Genomic DNA, 19,837 nt, shown 5'->3' with positions numbered 1-19,837 from the left:
CCAAAGAAAAATGGGTTAATTTGTGAGAGGTCACACAACAAAAAGACAAGTCTCACACCAGCTGCACAGGAGCTCTGGTAGGTTACCTGACCCGCGTTGCTTAGTTGATTACATACGTAATACGGCAAACCTGTCAGAAAAGTCTTAAGACATATATGAGAAGGCAAACACATCAGAGGGCTCATTTATTACAGACAAGGAAGCAAACATGTCAGAAGACCCAGGTTTGAGTCTTGGTTGGATCAGAACCTAACTTTAGGTTTTAGTTCTTAATCTGTCAATTAAGGGTAAGAGTAGAATTGCCTATTTCCAAGGGCTGTTAGAAGAATCAGACAAGATAATCCATGTGAAGACTTCTTGCACACAGATAAGATAACCACTACAGAAATCAACACGCTCTTGACACCTGAAATAAAAAAGACCACGTGACGTACTGAAAGGAGTATTAGAACAAATGCATAGGACTTGAATTTTACACTAGAACGTGCATACTAGGATGTGTACTTAGGACAATGGGATTAAGCACAAAACACAAACTTTAGAAGAAGAGGTAACAATAGCTTGTTCTTACGGTATAGTAAATACTTTCGTGGAGACATGTTAAGTCCGTGTTTGGAAATACTTGTACTTTAAGCTAGATATACAAACTTGTAACTCTAAGAATTAACAAAAATTTTTATGGACTTTTCCTCAACTGCCATTACTTCTTTTTGTATTAGGTCTAACCTTTTTGTGTAATAGTTATAGGAGAGTAAAGGAAGAGGAGACAGCTTTTATAAATTAAACGTAAGTGCATCACATTTTTTTCTTCTTAGCCCTTAGAACTAAGTACAGGCCGCATTCCTTTTTTTAAATATGGGGCTAGAGTACACGGGCAGCTTTAATTTGTAAGGAAATATTGGGATTGGATTTATATTGGTATTGGGGGAAAACAAGTACTTCTAAGCTAGAAACTCTTCCTCAAACGACTTACCCTGCTCTTCCTATTAACTGTCCCTGGGGTGACCCTGCCTGCATCGGCCCAGGGCTGGGACCGCATGTTCAGTGCTGGGGGCGGCGGAGGGGAGGGTAGGTATAAGCAGCTCCTCACGGAGACAGACTGCACGGCCCCGCAGGCCCAATAAGCACCAGACCCTACAGCGGTGGTGTTACAAGTGCCTGAGGTGCTAAGCCAAACTGTGCTTACAGGGATCGGTGAGTGAAGTCTCATGCCACGTGCCCAGGACGAGCGCGGGGTAAGCGGTATTTCGTGCAAAGCTGACGGAAGGATAGAGTACCTTGATGAGGAAACAGCTGCATGAAAACTGCCGATTTAGAGCAAGGCAGAGAAGCTTCACAGACACGGAATGGAAGGAAAAACAAAAGTGAGTGATGGCCACAGGATTTTTTAAAAGGGTGAAATACGAGTAGGTATGGGATGATTATTATGTTCCCTGGTTTTCAGAAGAAATCAGTTTTGAATTATTGAACTCTGACCATTAATCGCCTAAATATTACACTCTGTAAACAAATGTTAGAACTTCTAATTTTACAGGTAGACATGTTTTTACCACCTCCGTTAGAATAATAATTTTAGTTTAAATCAAGAATTAAACTAAAAAATTAAATGAAAAATTAGAAATTACAGCAAGCAACTGCTCAGCTTAAATTATTTTTCTCCCTGAAATACAGGATAATAATAACACAGAAAAAGAAGGGAAAAATAATCAAGAGAATGCCAAATAAAGGTCTGGGGATACCACATGCAGTTCCCTAAAACATTAAAATTGTTTCAGAGATTTTAAGTAGTCCCTAGAGAGAGGCCTTTAAGTTTCTTCTAAGAGGGAGACATTTTAAACCTGGTAAACACATCAGGAATGTTGGGCTCAGAGCTAAGTCTAAGTGTAGAGAAATGGTCTTGACACACTGTTACCGTGCATATAACTGTCAGGGCTACTGGCTAAAGAATGCTTGTAATTCCCAGTTGATCCACCCAGAAGGTCTGCATTTCAGAAGGAAAGTGAGTAACTGACAGGCTTGGACACAGTCCCAAAATAAAGTGGAAGGGGTGATTTAAAAACAAAACAAAACAAAACAAAAAACCCACTCAACTGAACAGGCTTTTGTTTTAAAACATTCATGCTCCAATACTAAGAGTAAAATAAGCTAATCAAAGGGGGGGAAAGATCCTTTTTCTAGCAAAAACCATTTAAAATAGATCCCATGCTTGTTTGGGTTAAAAAATCAATTAACACCTCACATTTTCTGAGGTCACAAATACGTTATAAAAGTTTTGTCACGACTGTTCCGTGATTCTTCCAAACAGATGTCCCTTTGATCCATCAGAAAACAGTATAAAGTACAACATGGCAAGTTCCACAAAAGAGGTCAAATCAAAATAGTTATCTGTGTGCACTTTACCCCTCTTATTCTGAAATCCATTTGAGGGCAGGTATTAAGTCCCACTAGCTTCCCCGCTTCCTTAGGTCTAAAAGAGTTCCTTGCATGGATCTCTGTAGGACAAATATCTGGAGTTTTGGTTATTTTCCACAGAACACTGTAGTATTAATTTTGCACTTAAAAGCAAAGAACCTGTGTACATGTAGAATTTGTTAGAAGGAAGTAAAAAATTTAGCTCAAAATCCAATACTGAGTGAGATCCACAGGCAAAAACCGTGATGTCGCTGGTGACCAGGGTCTCTCTCATCTTTACATGTCCCAGAGTGCCTTAGGGTACACCTCCAAAACGGATGTTCAAATGTTTACTGAATTAAATTACAGTGTGAAAAATACTAGGAGACCTTGGCAGAGTATCAATTAAATTTTAATACACTGGAAGTGGATCTGCTTAATTTCTTTTTAATGAGTACTAATTCCATCTGGATTTTATTTCTGATATACTTGCTCTTTAACGTGCAGAGAAGATGCCAGGAGACTGCACTTGAAATGGTTATAAAGCATTCAGAACTATGGCTTTAAAAAGGCTTCTTTGCTCAGCATCTACAGGAGCCACGCATGGCTTGGCCTTAAGCAAGACAGAGGGTACTCCTCCCTCCCACCCCCCGCCCCGCCCCCTGCCTGCCCCAACATTTCTAAGTGGATATACCTGATTTTCTAGCTCTAATCCTGGTTCTTCCATTCAAGTCCAACTCTACCACCCTGGACCTAATAGTGGATTAAAAAATCAATTTGGAATATTCTTATATATGAGAGAGTAAATTCCATGGATTCTCTTCAGGGTTCTCTTAGTGGCATTTGGGAAAATCTGAAGAGGCAAAGTTTTATGCCCATTTGGCTAAAAGGTCCACAGTTAATACAATTTTACATGCACTGAACTCCACCGATGGCTCCACCGATGCCAAATTCAATTTCAACTAGGGAGGGAGTCAGAAAACAGCCATTTACACATTTTAAAATATAGATTTATCAAATAATCCTCCTTGTGCTAAGGGGATAGACAAGTGAGCTAATGATAATTTGTCAAGAAGAATGCATTTTCAGAGGCAATTGCTTTGTGTAAGTAAATGACCACCCCTTCCTCAAAAGCTGGTGGTTGATGAATTACCACTGAAAGTTTTTTTTATTTAAGTGAGGTTTAATGTTTTGGAGTGGGAGGGAGTTTACAAATCTCTTACCTAGCTGATTTGACAGCAGAGAAGGCTGGTTGGTGACCAAAAAGAAAATACAGCCGAGTGGCTGACCCTGCTAAGGAACAAAGATGTAGACAGCAGTGCCTTGATCGACAAGGAAAGTTTGCAGTGAAGAGCTGGGCTGTATGCAGATCAGCAACCGTGGCTTTTTGACATAGGGCAACAGAGACTTCACCTGCTTACAGCTCAGGAGATTGGGCGCAGATTAATGTTGGGTAATTTGATGGCAAGGCACATTTGTGCTCCATTTCTGGGGGTGACATCGAGTTTCTTTAAATACTTACGCTTGGGACTTGGCTAATGGGAGTGGAGCTAGGGAAATATTTTGCTTTTTATACAGCCAAACAGCAAAGTAGAAATGCTAGGCTGAGTTAGGAATCTGGGTAAGATTCATCACCTCTTTCAGCCCTTTGATATCAGCAAATTCTACTCCATAAAGAACAGAGGGGACAGGAATCTAAGATTACATGTAGCTAGAGATACAAAGCAGTATACCTAATTACAAATGAAGCATTAACTCTTACAGAGGTAATTCCATAAGAGCAAAAGACAAAAGTGCAGCGATTGTATACATAGATAAACCAGGATCCCTTCATAGAGATGAGCCCACAATTTAAAGATAAAAATGGTTTGTTTCATTGGAGAGTGACATCACTACTGAAAGGATAACCACCTTCTCCAAAAACATGCGGTTAATTAATCTGGTAAACCAAGGACACACAATTTGCAATTGAGAGCTAGGAATTGCTGAACACCATGATTTTACTTAATTAATTCTATTGCTTTTAAAGCTTCAGTTTCCTTTGAGAATAGTGGCAGGTTTCCAGAGTGTGGCAGTCTATTCAAGCAGCCGTCTGAAGAACCACTGGAAGTGACACTGGACACTGGAAGTGACCAATTTTTAACCAAAAAATTGCTTCTCAGCCTTTTGGCTAAGAGTAAGTATAAAACCGTAACAAAAACCATACATACTACTTTCTGATTTTTATAAACAGTTCTAAATAAGAGGTTGCAGGGTAGGGCTATTTTTTTTTTTTTTAAACCAATACAGGATACAAGCAATGAATCAACTAGCGGGGGAACCTGTACTGTTACCTTTATTCTCAATCTGATTACTTTACTGTCTCCATTAGTGTGCAAAGATGGGCAGAAATCTCCCTAACAATTAGTCCGGGTGTAAAAATCAAAAAAGAGTTGATATAAAAACAAATAATCATTTTGACAGGTTTAACACCACTTTAGTAGCCCAAGAGGCAAAAGTTTGATGGAAATAGACCAAACTTTAAAAAAACAAGAGGACAGTATAGACAGAGTCTACACATTTCTGATTGTCATTAACATTACAAACAACAAGGAACCCAGAAAACAGCCCTACAGAAGAAAAGATGTGTTGGACTTAGGGTGAGGCAGGTGGAAGTAATGAGACAGCAATAAATAGACAAATAAATGAAAGAAAAAGGGAGATGAAGGGAAGGAAGAAAGGTGATGGATACATCACAGATACGGAAGACAATGTATGCGGTAGAGCACTAGCCTTGGTTCTGGAGAAGAACTGCGTGATAAAGCAATTACCTTCACTCTTCTAAACCTTAATTACCCCATCACCCTCAACCCTGGCGGGCCTAGAACTAAATTATCTCTGTAGTTCTCCTTAGCTCCAAAATGCTAAGATTTGGAGAGGATGGTGATGGTGAGGGAAAGAATTCAGTGGCTGGAATATCTAGAAGAAAGTGTATTTTAAGTTTTTCCCTGGCTTTAATGGTTGGGACACTGATAAAGGGTCAAGATCACAGGCATACCCTAGGGCAGTGCCTCTCACACTCCAGTGTATGTAAGGATCACCCAGGGTGTTTATTAAAGCAGACTGCTGGTGGGGCCCCACTCTTGGACTTTCTTACGCAGGAGGTCTGCAGTGGGACTGTAGCACCTGCATTCTAGCGAGCTCCCAAATGACGCTGATGCTGGTCTAGGAATCACACTTGGAGAAACACTGTCCTCTGGAATAAGGGACAGAGGGCAAAGGAACATGGTTATATGCGGAAGGGAAGTTGGCCAGATTTCTTTTATTTCTTGGAGGAAAAAAGAAATGCAGTCAGGTGACTGATAAATAAATGCTGGACCAAATGGTTTGTTTCCTCTGCTAACCAAAGCTTTGTTGTTGAGCAGAGCGTAATAGATGGATACAGGTTATTTAATGAGACGGTTTATCATGCAAATTGGCTATTATACTTGCCGAGTTCTTCAGGCCTTCGAAATTATGCATGTTTAAATATTCAGGCAAAACTAGGATTATAAACTTGGGGGTTCTACTTATGTGTCTTGAACATCACAAAATAGGAGTGATACATTACTTGGCTTTTAAAAAGAAAATCCATGCTAACACCTAAAAAAGAACAGTGTATAGTACCTTTTCCTTATAGAATGAGCTGCTTCATAAGTAGAATTTTCAGATAATGGAACTTTAAGCGCAAAACCTTTGTAAAAAATTTTTCACCATTTCAGAAGGGTATCATTCTGAATAGCAAACATGACTACACAGAAGCTTTCCCTCACTACCCACTGTCATCATCGTATACAGTGGCATCAGTTCTGCCCTGAGCAGCACCTTTGATGTGGACCAGAGGTGTATGAGAACATTCACTGGGACACTGGATGAGCCCAGGAGTCGGTGAAGTTTGCCATCCCTGCCATCTTGTGTCCCTCAGCCCTGCTCAAGCTATTAGCTGTTCTTTCCCAGTGTACCCACTTCTTGGCTGCGTGTTTGCATTGGCATATTTCTCCCATGTGCACCTAAGAGTGACTCCATGGTAAAGGAACACACTTATGAGCTTGAAGATGTTATTTTCTTGAGATGGCTTTTTTCTGGCTGTTAATTTATAGATTTTTAGGTTGGTCTCTGGATGGTTGAGTTGTTGCTGGCAACGGGGAGAGGGGGTACTACCGTACTTTGTGTATTTTTTGGATATGGTACGCTGTACCAGAGACATAGAAGCCCTTAGGGCAAGGCTAATATATCTAGGAAGGGAATTCTAGTTCTCTTCACTTACAGGGTAAGGTAACAGAGGTTGCTCTTCCTGGCCAAATTCTAAAAAATTATCAACCTTAGAACACTGTGTGAACACTAAACATTTCACTATCTTATGAATAACTGTTTGAAAGTAGAAAGCTTTACAGAATAACAAAATTCAAGTCAACTCTAAGGTAAAGAAGAAATGTAAGATGAACCTCATGATCAAAAGGAGCAAAATGTACTATAAATATACTATAACCTGATAACAAGGGAAGTCCTGATGTTGGTATATTAATAGTATTGCTCAAATTTATATAAAGATTACATTTACTAACCTGGGGAATGCTGGGAAGTTGCGAGTGAGGTCATGGAATTAGAAAGGTTAAGGTTAGCAGTGATACTAAGCTGGCTCTGCACTGCAGGAGGATAAGGAGAAGTGGGTGTCAGGAGGGACTCCTCACTGGTTTCTTCATCAATTCCAGGCAAATACGTGTCAATCAAGGCATCAAGAAACTTAACAATAAGCTCAGCATAGTCTGGGATTTGGGTTTGCTGTAATGGAAAATATAGGAAATTATTTTAGCTCCATTCTTTTTTTCTGTAAATCCCCTCTGAAGCCACAAAAGATTAACTCAATTTTTGTCTTGGGCTTAATGTACTGTTTTTCTTCTTTTGTATTCTGCGGTGCTAAAAGGGGGCGGGGAGAGGTTGGTGCAGTATTTCTAGACTACCATGGGACTTAATGTGGGGAATTTTATTTGGCTTACACCTACAGCTTCCGAATGAACCTGTAATTACTGAAAGCCATGCAGAAGCAAAGACGGCATTGATCCTGAGACAATAAAACCATCAGGAATGATGTCTAGTCAGTTTTCCAAAACAGAGAAAACGAACGGAGTATCATCATTCCAGCTGCCATTTACATATTCGACTAACTGAACACTGGGAAGGGCAGAGAATTGCGTGCAACTACACACATTCCTGCACGATATACTTACTTCTAGGAACTCAGACCCATTTTAAAAATCACAACGTTGGCATATCAAAAGATATTCAGTAATAACTGAACAAAATAAAAATGAAATACTGAATTCATAAAACTAGGACACTGCACTAGGAACTGTAGGGGGAAGAAAAAGAAGTCCTGCCTTCAAGGAATCTCAATCTAGAGGAACCAGTAATAGAATCATCAAAAACACATTCATGTAGCACTATATCAACTAACGCCAATCAAAGAAAAAAATGAGTAGAAACAAATAAGGATATATTCAGGGAAGAATGAATCTAATCCAACAGGTTGGAAGGAAAAATGTTTTCAGGAGGTAATTTTTTTTTTCATTATGTAATCTTTTTAAGAACGGAGATTGGGTTGAAATATAACATTATATTACTTTTGGGTCACGAGGTAGATTTTAGCCACAGGTAATGCTCCTTTCTGATTACAAGATACTTAAGTGTATGCATTACGATCATCAAACACATGAGTGACCGAGAGCAGAAAACTTTGCAGAAGTTCATCATACCCTTCTGAAAAGTCAAGCCTAAGTGGAACTGAGTTGTTTTTTGGTAAAAACTAATATATAAACCTATTAAAGGTGCTGCCTCTTGGAAAGAGTCTATGCTGGAAAACATTTTAGAAAAATATTGTGTTTATTGTGAATCATCATTCTGGTTTTCAGAGTATTGTATGTTCTCAGAGCAGGTACACTAATATGAATAAAAACTTTCATTTTGTCAGTAGAGAAAAAAATATTTTCTTACCTTTGAAAAGGGTCCTGCAAACCGCCACAAGCCATTAAAACCAAAACCTGCAACAAATCAAATGTTACTCTTACAACAAGCATGATACTCTCTTAATCTTAACAGAAATTAAATAAGTTGTATAGCTGATGACATTTAAAACCTACACACATTTGAAACCTTTTTTTTTTTTTTTTTTTTTTTTTACAATGAATGTCAGGGTAGATTAAAACTCACTTAAACTCAGTATAAAACCATATTGCAATTTTAAAAAGTTGTAAACCACAACTTTGTATTGTATTGAACAACATGCAATGAAAAGAGTCAGAAAACGGCATATGGAGAGAGAAGTATGAACAAGCCGATCCCTTATAAAGAATTCTTTAGTCATGCACTCTGTAACAGCGCTCATTTTAGCAAGTTCATCAACCATCCTCCTGAGACATTTACTTTGCAGGTATGATGTCTGGTACTGTGGTGGAGATTCTTCATGGTACACCACACTCTGCACAATTCCATGAATTGGATTTAACAAATTTGGATCTTGGCACAATGACAATAGGGTGTTGATCTTAGAGTCCAACAAATTGTGTCTAAAAAAAAAAAAACAAGAACAAAACACAGGAACATTTTAAAGGAAACCTACATGGTAATATACACTGGAAAAGATCATATATTCCCCAGAACAACGTGATAAAGATGAAGGGAGAGGGGTGTTTTTTTTTACTTTCTGGTGCTTTTCCAATTTTCTACAATAAACGTATGAATTTATTTTCGTGGTTTGTCCTTTTTAGTCGTCAAGAAAAATATGGTAAAAACAACCAAACAGTACTGTCATGCAACCGTGTTTAATTATATATGGTGACTGTTTGCTCAAGACAAGGTTGGCTTCTGTCATTTGACATGTTTTAGGACCATTTCTTTCTGCTGACTGTTGATATGTACCCAGGGAGTTAAAACTAAATTTAATATCAGTCACTTTAGGAAAGCAAAATTAATTTGGAGGGGTGGAACATATGATCTACTCAAAATTAAGAGGAAATTAACTACGTCTAACCCGGCCACACTCCATTAATAGAAATAACCAAGAGCCAACTATATAAAATTCTGACATTTTAAAATGAGATTAAACAAAAGTAAGGATACAGTGATACTACATAGAAGGTCTAGATCAGGAATAGAATATCCCATGTTTCATTCCCATGGGATAACATAATATCCCATGTTATTTAGATTTGAATACTTTGAGGCTAATATGATCTTTGCTCTTCAGAGAGAATAAAAGTCATCTCCTATATAGAAGGTTAATTTTGTTTTCACTCAGCTGTGGATAAACACACAAGCTCTACCAAAAAAGAAACCAAAACAGGTACATACAGCATCTAACAGTTTGCTGCTAAGTGAGGGAATGAACAATGCTCATCAAGATGAAGCCTTCAGAAAATCAACAAGATAAAAAAAAAATGTTTTCCCTAATAGGCCAAAACTAGTCTTGGCCCCCACTAAACCACTGTCTCTAAGCTGAAATCTCTATCACACTGTCTCGTATCCCCCCCACTCCACAACCGGTGAACATTATTGGATGATACTTTGCCTGAGCTTTTATAAAACACATGACTTCAAGATAGATACAAAAGTCAAACACAAACAAGATACTTACACGACTGGAAAAACCTTGGGGAAAACAACACTGGCTTCCGCTAAGTATTCATAAAGGATTCGCTGATCAAACTCATCCGTGGTATATTTTACCAGCGTAGCCTGTCAAAGTGCAAAAAAGTCAACAAAACACATTTTATTCTGTGGCTGAACTGTTATGTGTTCTTGTGAGAGGCAGAAGACCGTCTTCCTTTTCATGTTTTTAATATTTAAGGGCCTCCCAAGAATAGACTGCAATAAAAACTTGAGGGCAAAAAACCCACCCCCCACAAAAGGTCAAAAATTTTACCAGAACGGTAAGAAGAAGTGCTTGGATCTTTGGATCAGTAAGTACTTCTTCATCCAAGAGAACATTTGATTCAGACACCGAAACTTTACGCAAATGCGGGTGTTGTTGTGATGAGGAAATCCTCTGAGTTTCTGCAGTGAGATACGGATTAACACAATCAGCTGTATTAACCGAACATTCACACCACATAGCACTTCACCTAACATTTTACTGTTACTTCTATAATTCAATAGCTTTTTAGCAGGTACTTAAAACAGCAACGTCAATATCTTACAGAATTAATATTCACCTACACAGACGTTCTGGCCAGCTGTTTACAATGCTGAATATCATATATATGATTACTTTTTATACAGGTTTCAGGAATACTTTCATTTTAAGGACTGTATAGCTTATCTTCTGAACAAGAGCAAACGCGTCTATATTTCATCCTAAAGATTCTAAGAAATGGCTGGAAAGCAAATATGGCTCTCCCATCTTATTTTCAATGATCTAGATCAATTATTAACTCTGTTTCTCACCCATTTCATAATCAGTTTCTGCTACTCTCCTCATTTTGGGGGGTGTTGTGATCCCTGATTCCATTTCTTGCCTTTTAGGAGCCTTTGTGTCTGATATCAAGTGATCAAAACTTTTCCTTGTTCCTATAAACAAAAGTTACAGAATATGGCAGTTCATTAACCACAGTGTCTGTGAATAGGATTTATACTAAAAAGAAAATGTTTGGACATCAAGTGTTTAAGTTTTCATTTAAGGACCCAAAGAAAGCTCAAACACATCCCTGGGGGCAGAGTCTCGCTCCTTTAGTTTCCATCTTGTCAAGGAATTTTGGCCCCACGGCTTTCCATCTCAGGACCGGATGTACCTCATTGGTCCAAATTAAACTGAGATTACATTCACCACACTGGAGGTAACCAACTCTGCCAACAAGTACAATGTTTGGTGATGAGTATAGGGGTATGCACTGTTCAGCTGCAAAGATCAACTATGTCTGAACAGCCTCTTCTCAATTTAAGAAATTCTGCTCGTGGCAAGAATTAGTCATTAGCATGAAAATTTTCCACATGTGGGCAAGATCAAAGTTTGATTTTAACGCTTCAGTTTTGAAAACAACATTTGCATGCCTGAAAGTACTAAATAAATAGATATACTGGGACATGCTTCAAAAATGGCAAGTAGCACCGTCTCCACTTGGCTTTGAGTCTAAGTCACGTATCGCACTACATGAAATACCTTTCTCTTATTTCAAGTAATGAAGGTGAGGGGCGCCTGGGTGGCTCAGTCGGTTAAGTGCCCGACTTTGGCTCAGGTCACGATCTCGTGGTCTGTGGGTTCGAGCCCCACATCGGGCTCTGTGCCGACAGCTCAGAGCCTGGAGCCTGCTTCGGATTCTGTGTCTCCCTCTCTCTCTACCCCTCCCCTGCTCGCACTCTGTCTCTCTCTCTCTCTCTCAAAACTAAATAAACATTTAAAAACATTTTTTTTAAGTGGTGACAGTGGACTATTTAGACTTGCACTAAGTCTCGTCCGTTCTACTTCAGACATCACCACACACCTGACCGCTCTTCTCCATTCTCTCATTGCTCCTGCCTTAGTGTAGGTCCACACTGTCTCTTGTTTGGATGCTCTATCAATCCCTTATGTGGTCCCTTTGCCAAACATCTCTGACTATTTGTCCACATCACAGCCAGAAAAACTTGCCTAAAAACAAAATTTGGTAACAACCCTTCCCTGCTTAAAGATCCCTGCTGGGTACACAAGGCTAAATCTCTTAACGCCGCATATAAAGTCTCCTGCACGTCACTCCCCTCTCTTGAACACTCGCCTTCCTCACCCTGTATCTGTCAGGCAAGCGCACAGTAAATCTTCAAGACCCAAAAGTTCAAAAAGTTCAAAGTTACTTCCTCTCTGCAGTGTTTCCTAATTTCCCCAGATCCTCAGTTTCCCCTTAGCAAGACATGTTACTTAGCGGCACTTGGGGATGCTTTCGTAATCAGTGGATTATAAGCCTAGCTACCAAGCTATGAGCTCTTCAAGGCAGAGACCATAACTTTTTCATCTAGCACATGGGCTAACTGAATTCAATAGTACGTTTTCTCTAAAGTCAGTTTTGCACTTACAACTTCCTTAGCATGAAAATCCAGAATTACAAAACACGAAGTAACTAGGAAACTCCTAGAAGACTCTTTTGTGACAAAGTATAAACAGAAAGAAACTCAAACAAAAGGTAACAACCCTATGTGACTAGTGACAGTGATTAACTTCACGGTTTCTATTTCTTTCATGGCTCACTAGCAGATTATTTATTTCACACTTCATTGTTTGTTCACTGTTTTCCTTATGAACAGAAACATTTTCCCAATACCCAAAGATATTTAAAAATATGCTTGTATGGATAACTGAGACCCACTGAGCCATTCATGGTCACTGAAATATGGATCCCAAGGTATTCTAGAAACAATTCCAACTTCAGACAAAGTTCCTCTGTGGTGGCATGAGGTCAGTGAGCTCTCTCATTATTTACTTTCAGTTTTTGAAAAGGGAGAGGGTTTCACAGAATTTTAGGTATACCTCTCTCATCGACAAATGCTGATGTAACTGAGCAATCTTCATTTTCAAAAAGAATCATATAGTAATAAAAAATACAGTAATCAAAAAAATCTTACTTTGTTGTCTTTTTAAAGAAAAGGTGGCAAATAGCATTATTACAGCTTCGCAGCATATTGATGTATTCTGCCCTCAGGCGATACTTTTGGGGAAATATATTGTTAAAGGCCCTGCATCTGAGTGCGGCCAGACTCCTCCTTTCTCGGGCTAATGTTTCCCCAACTCCCATTTCCCTGCTGCCCGGCCAAGGCAGAACAAAATGAGGATAAGCACAGTATTTCATCTAGGAATCAGAAAAAACTGGTTCAAGATCCTGTTCTCATTCGTCTGTTTAACTGATATGGCTTAACTGACTTATCTATCAAACTCTCTTGTAATTGGCATCAAAAACTTTGCTATATCAAAATGGGAAATTTTGATAATTTTGAACAGCTTTGAATAATCTTCCAAGAGTGAAAGTATCTGGCCGTTAAAAAAAAAAGTTTAACAAACTCTATGTAATTTAGCTAAACTAACCCAGCAACTTCTTCGTGTTGGCCTGAGAAGGCTGCCCCATGTCCAAGCTCATGGACTTCCTGGCCCGGGGACTGGTCTGGCCCACGGCTGGATAGGTGGCTGCAAGGTACCCCTCAGAACCTTTGGGAGATGACCACGGCTGGTTCTCCTTTAGCGTCCTGAGAGATTTAAACAATTGAGAAGAATTAGATAACATGGTGACAAAGACAACCACTGTTTGCCCCTCTCAATTGGCTGTCCTATTTCCCAATGACAGAAATCACTTAATTTTAAAACTGCACTTTAAAAAAGGCTTTAGGGTACAAGCTCTTAGTGTATGTCCAAGAAATATTCTCTTTCTTCCTTTGTTTCTTGAATCTATTTGGGAAATTTTCTTGAAAATCAGCACTTTCCTCCTACTTTCTTGCCACGATGTCTTATACACAGTAGGGACTCACTGATGCTTGGCAGAACTGTACCACGTTGATTTTTTAATCAGGGGAAATCAAGTCTAAACAGGCAATTGTATTCTTGGTTTAAACCAAGAAAAGCAACTATACTTTGACAAAGGAACACAAGCAAACTCATTTTCTCCTTTTCAGGACAAAAAGGGCATATGTCAGAGAAATATAATCCGAGAAATAATTGAAGAATAAGACTATCGAAAACCAAGTGTGCTTGGAAAACTTCTGCATACACTGCTAAAATCTCAGTGGGAAACTGTGGAAGACTTTTTAATCGAAAAGTGGGATGGTGATAAATTGAATGATAGAAGCTCTACAGCTACACAATTACGTTCCTATATTCAACGTGGTACCTAAAACTTAAAGATGTCTTTTAATTGAAAATATAGAAAGTCTCCAAAGTTTCATGTAATTTCTCCATGTTATAGTGAAAAATATACTACCCCAAACCACATACAACAGTGGGCATAATGTGATTATTCTACCAACTAAATCCACACCATAGAAAAATTTTAAGTAAGTTTAGCGTGATGGGAATAAACACAACACATGTGGCGGCATGTGTACCTTTGCACAAATCTGTATAGCTTAGTTTTCTATCATTAAGAATGTGATGTTGCTTATATTTCATGTTGGTTTTTTCCTAGGCCCTTTCTGACAACCCGGTAATTTCAAAATCATCTCTTTTCATTACTCAACTGTTTGTGCTTAACAGAGGCAAACTAATGTTAACATGGAGCACAGTTAGATTAGAAGAGGAGAAACTTTCCTACTACTAATCCACATTACACATGGTATGTGTGTAACAGGAGTTTTGATTTATATACTGTTCCTAGATATCTTTAGATTCCCCTATATATTACCTTCCTGATTATTCTTGCTGCCTGTCTCCACTGGCATGGAAAATTGAAACCTGATTATAATTATGTAATTATGGGAGAAGAAGTCTACTTACCTATAGCTGGGGTCGCCATGATGGATGGGATATGTATCCATAGGAACATTTTCCATTGAAATATCAGTAAGAAGAAGAGACTTTCTATGTTTTAGGCTACAGCGACTTCGAACCTCCTCAGACACTGTGAGTAAGGCTAAAAGGAAAAAAGGAAGATGAGAAAATTTAACAAATTTCAAGTGTGACTAAAAACAGGATACATTTCTTACAACCTCTTAGAGGGTAACAGCTGTCAGACAAGCAGAGAAAGAACCCTAGAGAGTGTGAAGTTTAAGGATATAAACCACTTAGGACAGACTTTCTTACCTTGGAAGTTTATGGTCTGTTTTGAAAGACTACATAAGTATGAAATATACTGAGATTTAATAAGTACCTTATATTTGTCAAGCGCTTTAATGTACTTTTGATCTCAACAAACACAGAAAGTGGGCAGGACAGGTACTATAAGGTCTATTTTTTAGATAAGGAAAAACACTCTGAGATATTAGATGATTTGCCCAAGGTCAAATGATTCCAACAAAAAAGCTGCCACAAACTGCCGTCTCCTAAATTGGGAATCCGCACTTGCTACGTTCCAGAGCTGCATTACACGGGAGTGCTAAGTGTTGCCGAGTGGAGAAAAACACACACCGGGTGAGAACAAGTGGGAAGATTTAATGGGATGGTGGGGATGGGCAGACATTCTGGCTTAAACAAATGGCATTAGGAACGCACTTTTAAGAGGCAGAAAGGCGATTCCAAGGGGGCGGCAAGTAGATGAGCTTAAAATAGCCCATCCATCTGGAGAGGTAATAAAAACTGGGACTTAGGAAATGTAGGGAAAGGCGACAGTCAGGAGAACTGCTGAAGGGCCCAAGGATGCTAGGGTGAGGCCTTCAGATGTTATAGCAGAAAATAGGGAACCATGCGGTGTCTTGAACCAAAGATGACAAAGGGAATGCATTTCAGACTTTAATGCAAGTTCTTTTATAAGGAAAAATGTTTTGGCAAAACTTAAAATTTTAACCACCACGACAGGACTGGACCCTGAACTCTTTACCCCGCCAAGCAACCAGCTGAAGGACTGACAGATGTTTTTAGATAGACTCGGTAAGATTAATTTTGTCTGTTTCGTGCTTTTACCTGCCAAGTAAGCCACGCTCTGTGTGTTCACCTCAAATTTGTCACAGTTTCTATGTTTGTTGACCAGAGTCAGTAGTGTATGCAGAATTCTGACCGTTCTTGCAACAATGGCAGGTGAAGGATGCCTGTACCCTACAAAAAAGAAAAACAAACAGGAAGTTAGTCCATTCTTTCAACCAGTATTCCTTGAGTTCTTACTCTCTTGACCAGCAACTCTACAGGGAAAGGAAATATAAGGGAAAACTCCTGCCTTCTGAGAACAGCTGTTTGGGAAGATAAACATACAAATGTGAATACTTAATTACAAAAAGATTAAGTACCATATATGTGTAGAAAAGAATACTGATCCCTGGAACTCTAAGGTACCTCAGGGAGAGGAAAATTAGGAAAGATGGATGTGGTTTCAGATATTCCATTCCCTAAAGCAGTGCAGGAACTTCCCCCCCCCCCAAAAAAAAAACCACAACAACAACTATGTATTGGGGATCACCTGATGATATCTTTTGAAAATAGGGTTCTATTGCTTAAAATTCTTTTTTTTTTTTCTTAAAGAAAAAACCCTAATGACGTAGGCTGCATATGCTCTCAGAACCCGAAGAACAGGGTTGATCAGAGAGTTAGCCTGGTCTCTGGACACCTTTTAAACATGAAAGCTACTCCATTTTACAGCAGGGGATGTGGACACTGAAAACACCTGGTATATTTTTAGAAATACAGAACAGGCAAGCACTTTATCAGCCTAGTGCAACCCTTCTTTTGAATTCCTGGAGTCAGTGTAATATCTTTTGAGCAATCCCTATTCACCTTAGTGATTAAAACTATTAATATTTTTGCAGAAATTTTATAAGGTGATGAAATCAAATGTTTACATTCACATTAGTGGGTGTATGTACATATGTCAGGCAAAAACCGGGGGAACCTCCATGATCCCTCCAGCGTAAGAATCATTTAAATTGATACAAAACTCTAATTATGACCAAAGCCAGTGCTGCTTAAGACCATTGGTTCATGCTAGTTCCTCATCCTAAGTCTCACTGCTCTTGTCTCTGACTCCTCACCATACGCCGCTCCTATTAATGACATAGTCTCTGGCCATGGCTGTTCCATGTTAATAAACCAAAGCTAACACACAGTGAAGTCAGCAGTGGGGAGTGGAGCCAGGGCAGGCAGTGATTGGGTTGGCTCTAAGAATAGCTGAGACCACTGCTATAAGCAATACAAAAGTTTGAAGCGGTGGGGGGGGTGGGGGGGGAATGTGGGGTACAAGAAAAGTGAGGTTCTGTGGTATGTAACAATGCAACTAATCAATACGTTAGAAACAAGTTGGGGAAAGTCTGTGATCAACTCTCTAAGCTGTCATTTTCTAACATAAGTTACTCAAGTTACATTTATTGATTTGCAGTCTGTCTTATTTCCAATAACCAAAAAGATACTTAGTATTGACTAACAATACAGCTATTAGAAAGTCCGGTATTTAGGGTTATTGTAGGAATCAACTCTTTTGCCTTTTAAAGGAAATCTGATAACTGACGTGGAAATTAGGCTCCATTAAAATACATATTGAACAAAACATGGCTCAGGAAGACAGATATATTTGCAGTTAAAGTAAGACATATGAGCCAAATTATTTCAACTTATTTAAAATTATGAATTATTTTAGTTACTTCAGGCTTCCTGATATCGTTTCATAAAAACATTCTGACCCAAGGCCTCTACCTTTTAAGAGGTGTCCAACCAGCGCGAAGTTAAAGTTAGAGTTGAAATTGAGTCCAACAAAATGATCCATCTGCTTGCAGTGCCATTCCAGAGGGTTCCGGATTGCCATAAATACTTCCTCTGGACTCTATTAAAGATAATCAGAAGATGGTTGGTGGGGTTCACACAGGATCTTTCCTTAAAGGGTCACTTATTGGTTTTTGATTGTGTTCAACAGCTATGACAAGATAAGTAATCCTTTCGAGTTAAGAGAAATTATTTTCAGATGACTACAGAACACCATAGAACATTCAAGATACTACAAATAAGTTACTGTGAGACAATCAAGCATACATAAATAATAAGATGATAGCAGATGAAACAGCTTTGGTTTATGATGCAAAACAAATGGTTATCAATTTACATTGTGATGACTTTTTAAAAATTAGAATTATTGTTGTTTTAAACAAGACCATCCATTGAATTGTAGCAGATGTAGTGTTTTGTGTACTATGACTGAAAATTCAAGACAACAAAAAGAGTTCCTATTTACTGAGTGCCCGCAGTATGCGACAATGTTAGATGCATTACTGTACTGAAACCTTAAAGCACTCCTATGCAGCCAACATTAGCTCCATTGTACAGATTTATTGGCTCATTCTTTTACTTCTCAAGTACTTATTATGTGTTTTTGACGTGCCAGGCATGGCTCTAGGCTCTGCAAATAAATCCGTGAACAAAACAAAAACTACTCGCCTTGGTGGATTTTACATTCTAGTGTGGGAAAACAAGGAAACTGAAACTTAAAAATGCTATGCAACTTGCCCAACATAATTAGGGTTTAAGGTCACTGGGTAATGCCCCAGAATCTGCATTTTTAAAAAAAGCCCAGGGAGGGGCGCCTGGGTAGTTCAGTCAGTTAAGCTTCTGACTTCAGCTTGGGTAATGATCTCCTAGTTTGTGAGTTCGAGCCCTGCATCAGACTCTCTGCTGTCAGTGCACAGCCAGCTTCAGATGTTACGTCCTCCTCTCACTCTGCTCCGCCCCTGCTCGAGTGCTCTCTCAAAAAAAAAAAAAAAATGAAAAAAAAAACAAAAACAAAAAAAACCCAAAACGCAGTGATTCCCTCATGAACGGAGATTATTTTTCTCCTCTTTAAAAAATTTTTATTTAAATCCAAGTTACTTAACATATACTGTAATAATCATTTCAGGAGTAGAAGTTAGGGATTCATCATATACATATAACACCCAGTGCTCATCTCAACAAGTGCTTTCCTTAATGCCCATGACCCATTTAATCCATCCCCCTCCCAATACCCCTCCAGCAACCTTCAGTTCGTTTTCTCTGCATTGAAGAGTCTCTTATAGTTTGCCTCCCTCTCTGTTTTTATCTTATTTTTCTTTCCCTTTCCTGAACAGAAATTTTTAAAAGCCAACAACTGAAGGTATTTAGGGTCATGCTCAGGTTATCTAGATTTTTATCTCAAAGAAAGGAAAACAGGAGTACTTAAAATAAATGTAAAGAGGTGTTTACAGTAGCACTGTTTATGACAGAAAAGAAGAAACGACAGAAACAAATGTTCATTAATGGGCAAATGGTTGAAAAAATTGTGGCTCATGCATACTGTAAAATATTCTGCAGCAATGGGAAAGAATTACACACACACACACACACACACACACACACACACACACAGAAACGTGTCCGTGTGAATGTGTGTGTATGTGCTTAGAAAGGTGTTCACTTTATGTTGTTAAATAAAAATGGAAGTTGCAGAATACTATATAAGGTATGATTATTAACCTGCTATATGTACAATTTATTTTTTCTAGCTTTATTAAGGTATAACTGACAAAATTCTAAGGTATTTAAAGTGTACAACATGATGATTTGATACACGTTTACACTGTGAAAGAATTTACCCCATCCAGTTAACGAACACGCCCATCATGTCACATATTTACAGCCTGCTTTTGATGAGAACATTAAGTCGTTAAATGTAGAACTTTCAGTTCTACTCTTAGCAAGTGTCAATTATACACTACAGTGTTATCAACTATAGTCACCGTGTTATACAGCAGATCGTCAGACCTTATTCATCTCACCTCCTGGCAACTTCTAATGAGGTTTATTAACTCTGATTCCTAGTATCCTGGGGGCACTGAAGTC

The 19,837-nt window shown here is 38.7% G+C and overlaps 1 protein-coding gene and 1 long non-coding RNA gene across 12 annotated transcripts in view; one reads left to right on the top strand and one right to left on the bottom strand.

The window, feature by feature from the left end:
• NF1 (neurofibromin 1) overlaps positions 1-19,837 on the bottom strand; it is a 248,005-nt gene that overhangs the window by 8,098 nt on the left and 220,070 nt on the right. For 5 of the 11 annotated variants that reach the window (XM_053892642.1, XM_053892647.1, XM_053892643.1 and 2 more), the window contains 11 exons: positions 17,687-17,813; positions 15,971-16,102; positions 14,849-14,984; positions 13,451-13,608; positions 10,849-10,971; positions 10,328-10,458; positions 10,040-10,140; positions 8,830-8,972; positions 8,401-8,447; positions 6,975-7,191; positions 5,528-5,626 (listed from right to left, as the gene is read on the bottom strand). In XM_053892642.1, the coding sequence (XP_053748617.1) occupies positions 5,528-5,626; positions 6,975-7,191; positions 8,401-8,447; positions 8,830-8,972; positions 10,040-10,140; positions 10,328-10,458; positions 10,849-10,971; positions 13,451-13,608; positions 14,849-14,984; positions 15,971-16,102; positions 17,687-17,813 (1,414 nt within the window). Of the gene's footprint in view, positions 1-1,277; positions 1,332-5,527; positions 5,627-6,974; positions 7,192-8,400; positions 8,448-8,829; positions 8,973-10,039; positions 10,141-10,327; positions 10,459-10,848; positions 10,972-13,450; positions 13,609-14,848; positions 14,985-15,970; positions 16,103-17,686; positions 17,814-19,837 lie in introns of all 11 variants that reach the window. The other 6 variants (XM_053892648.1, XM_053892650.1, XM_053892651.1 and 3 more) reach the window with 4 other exon arrangements.
• On the top strand, positions 1,120-14,447 carry LOC128774201 (uncharacterized). Its single transcript, XR_008418676.1, has 2 exons — positions 1,120-1,364; positions 14,032-14,447. It is a non-coding gene; the product is annotated as an uncharacterized LOC128774201 (long non-coding RNA).

This window comes from Panthera pardus, unplaced genomic scaffold (assembly GCF_024362965.1).
Source record: "Panthera pardus isolate Hobbes unplaced genomic scaffold, ASM2436296v1 HiC_scaffold_3, whole genome shotgun sequence".
Lineage (NCBI taxonomy): Eukaryota > Metazoa > Chordata > Mammalia > Carnivora > Felidae > Panthera > Panthera pardus.
The sequence above is the reverse complement of the archived record's forward strand: the minus strand, read 5'-3'. Positions and strand labels throughout refer to the sequence as shown.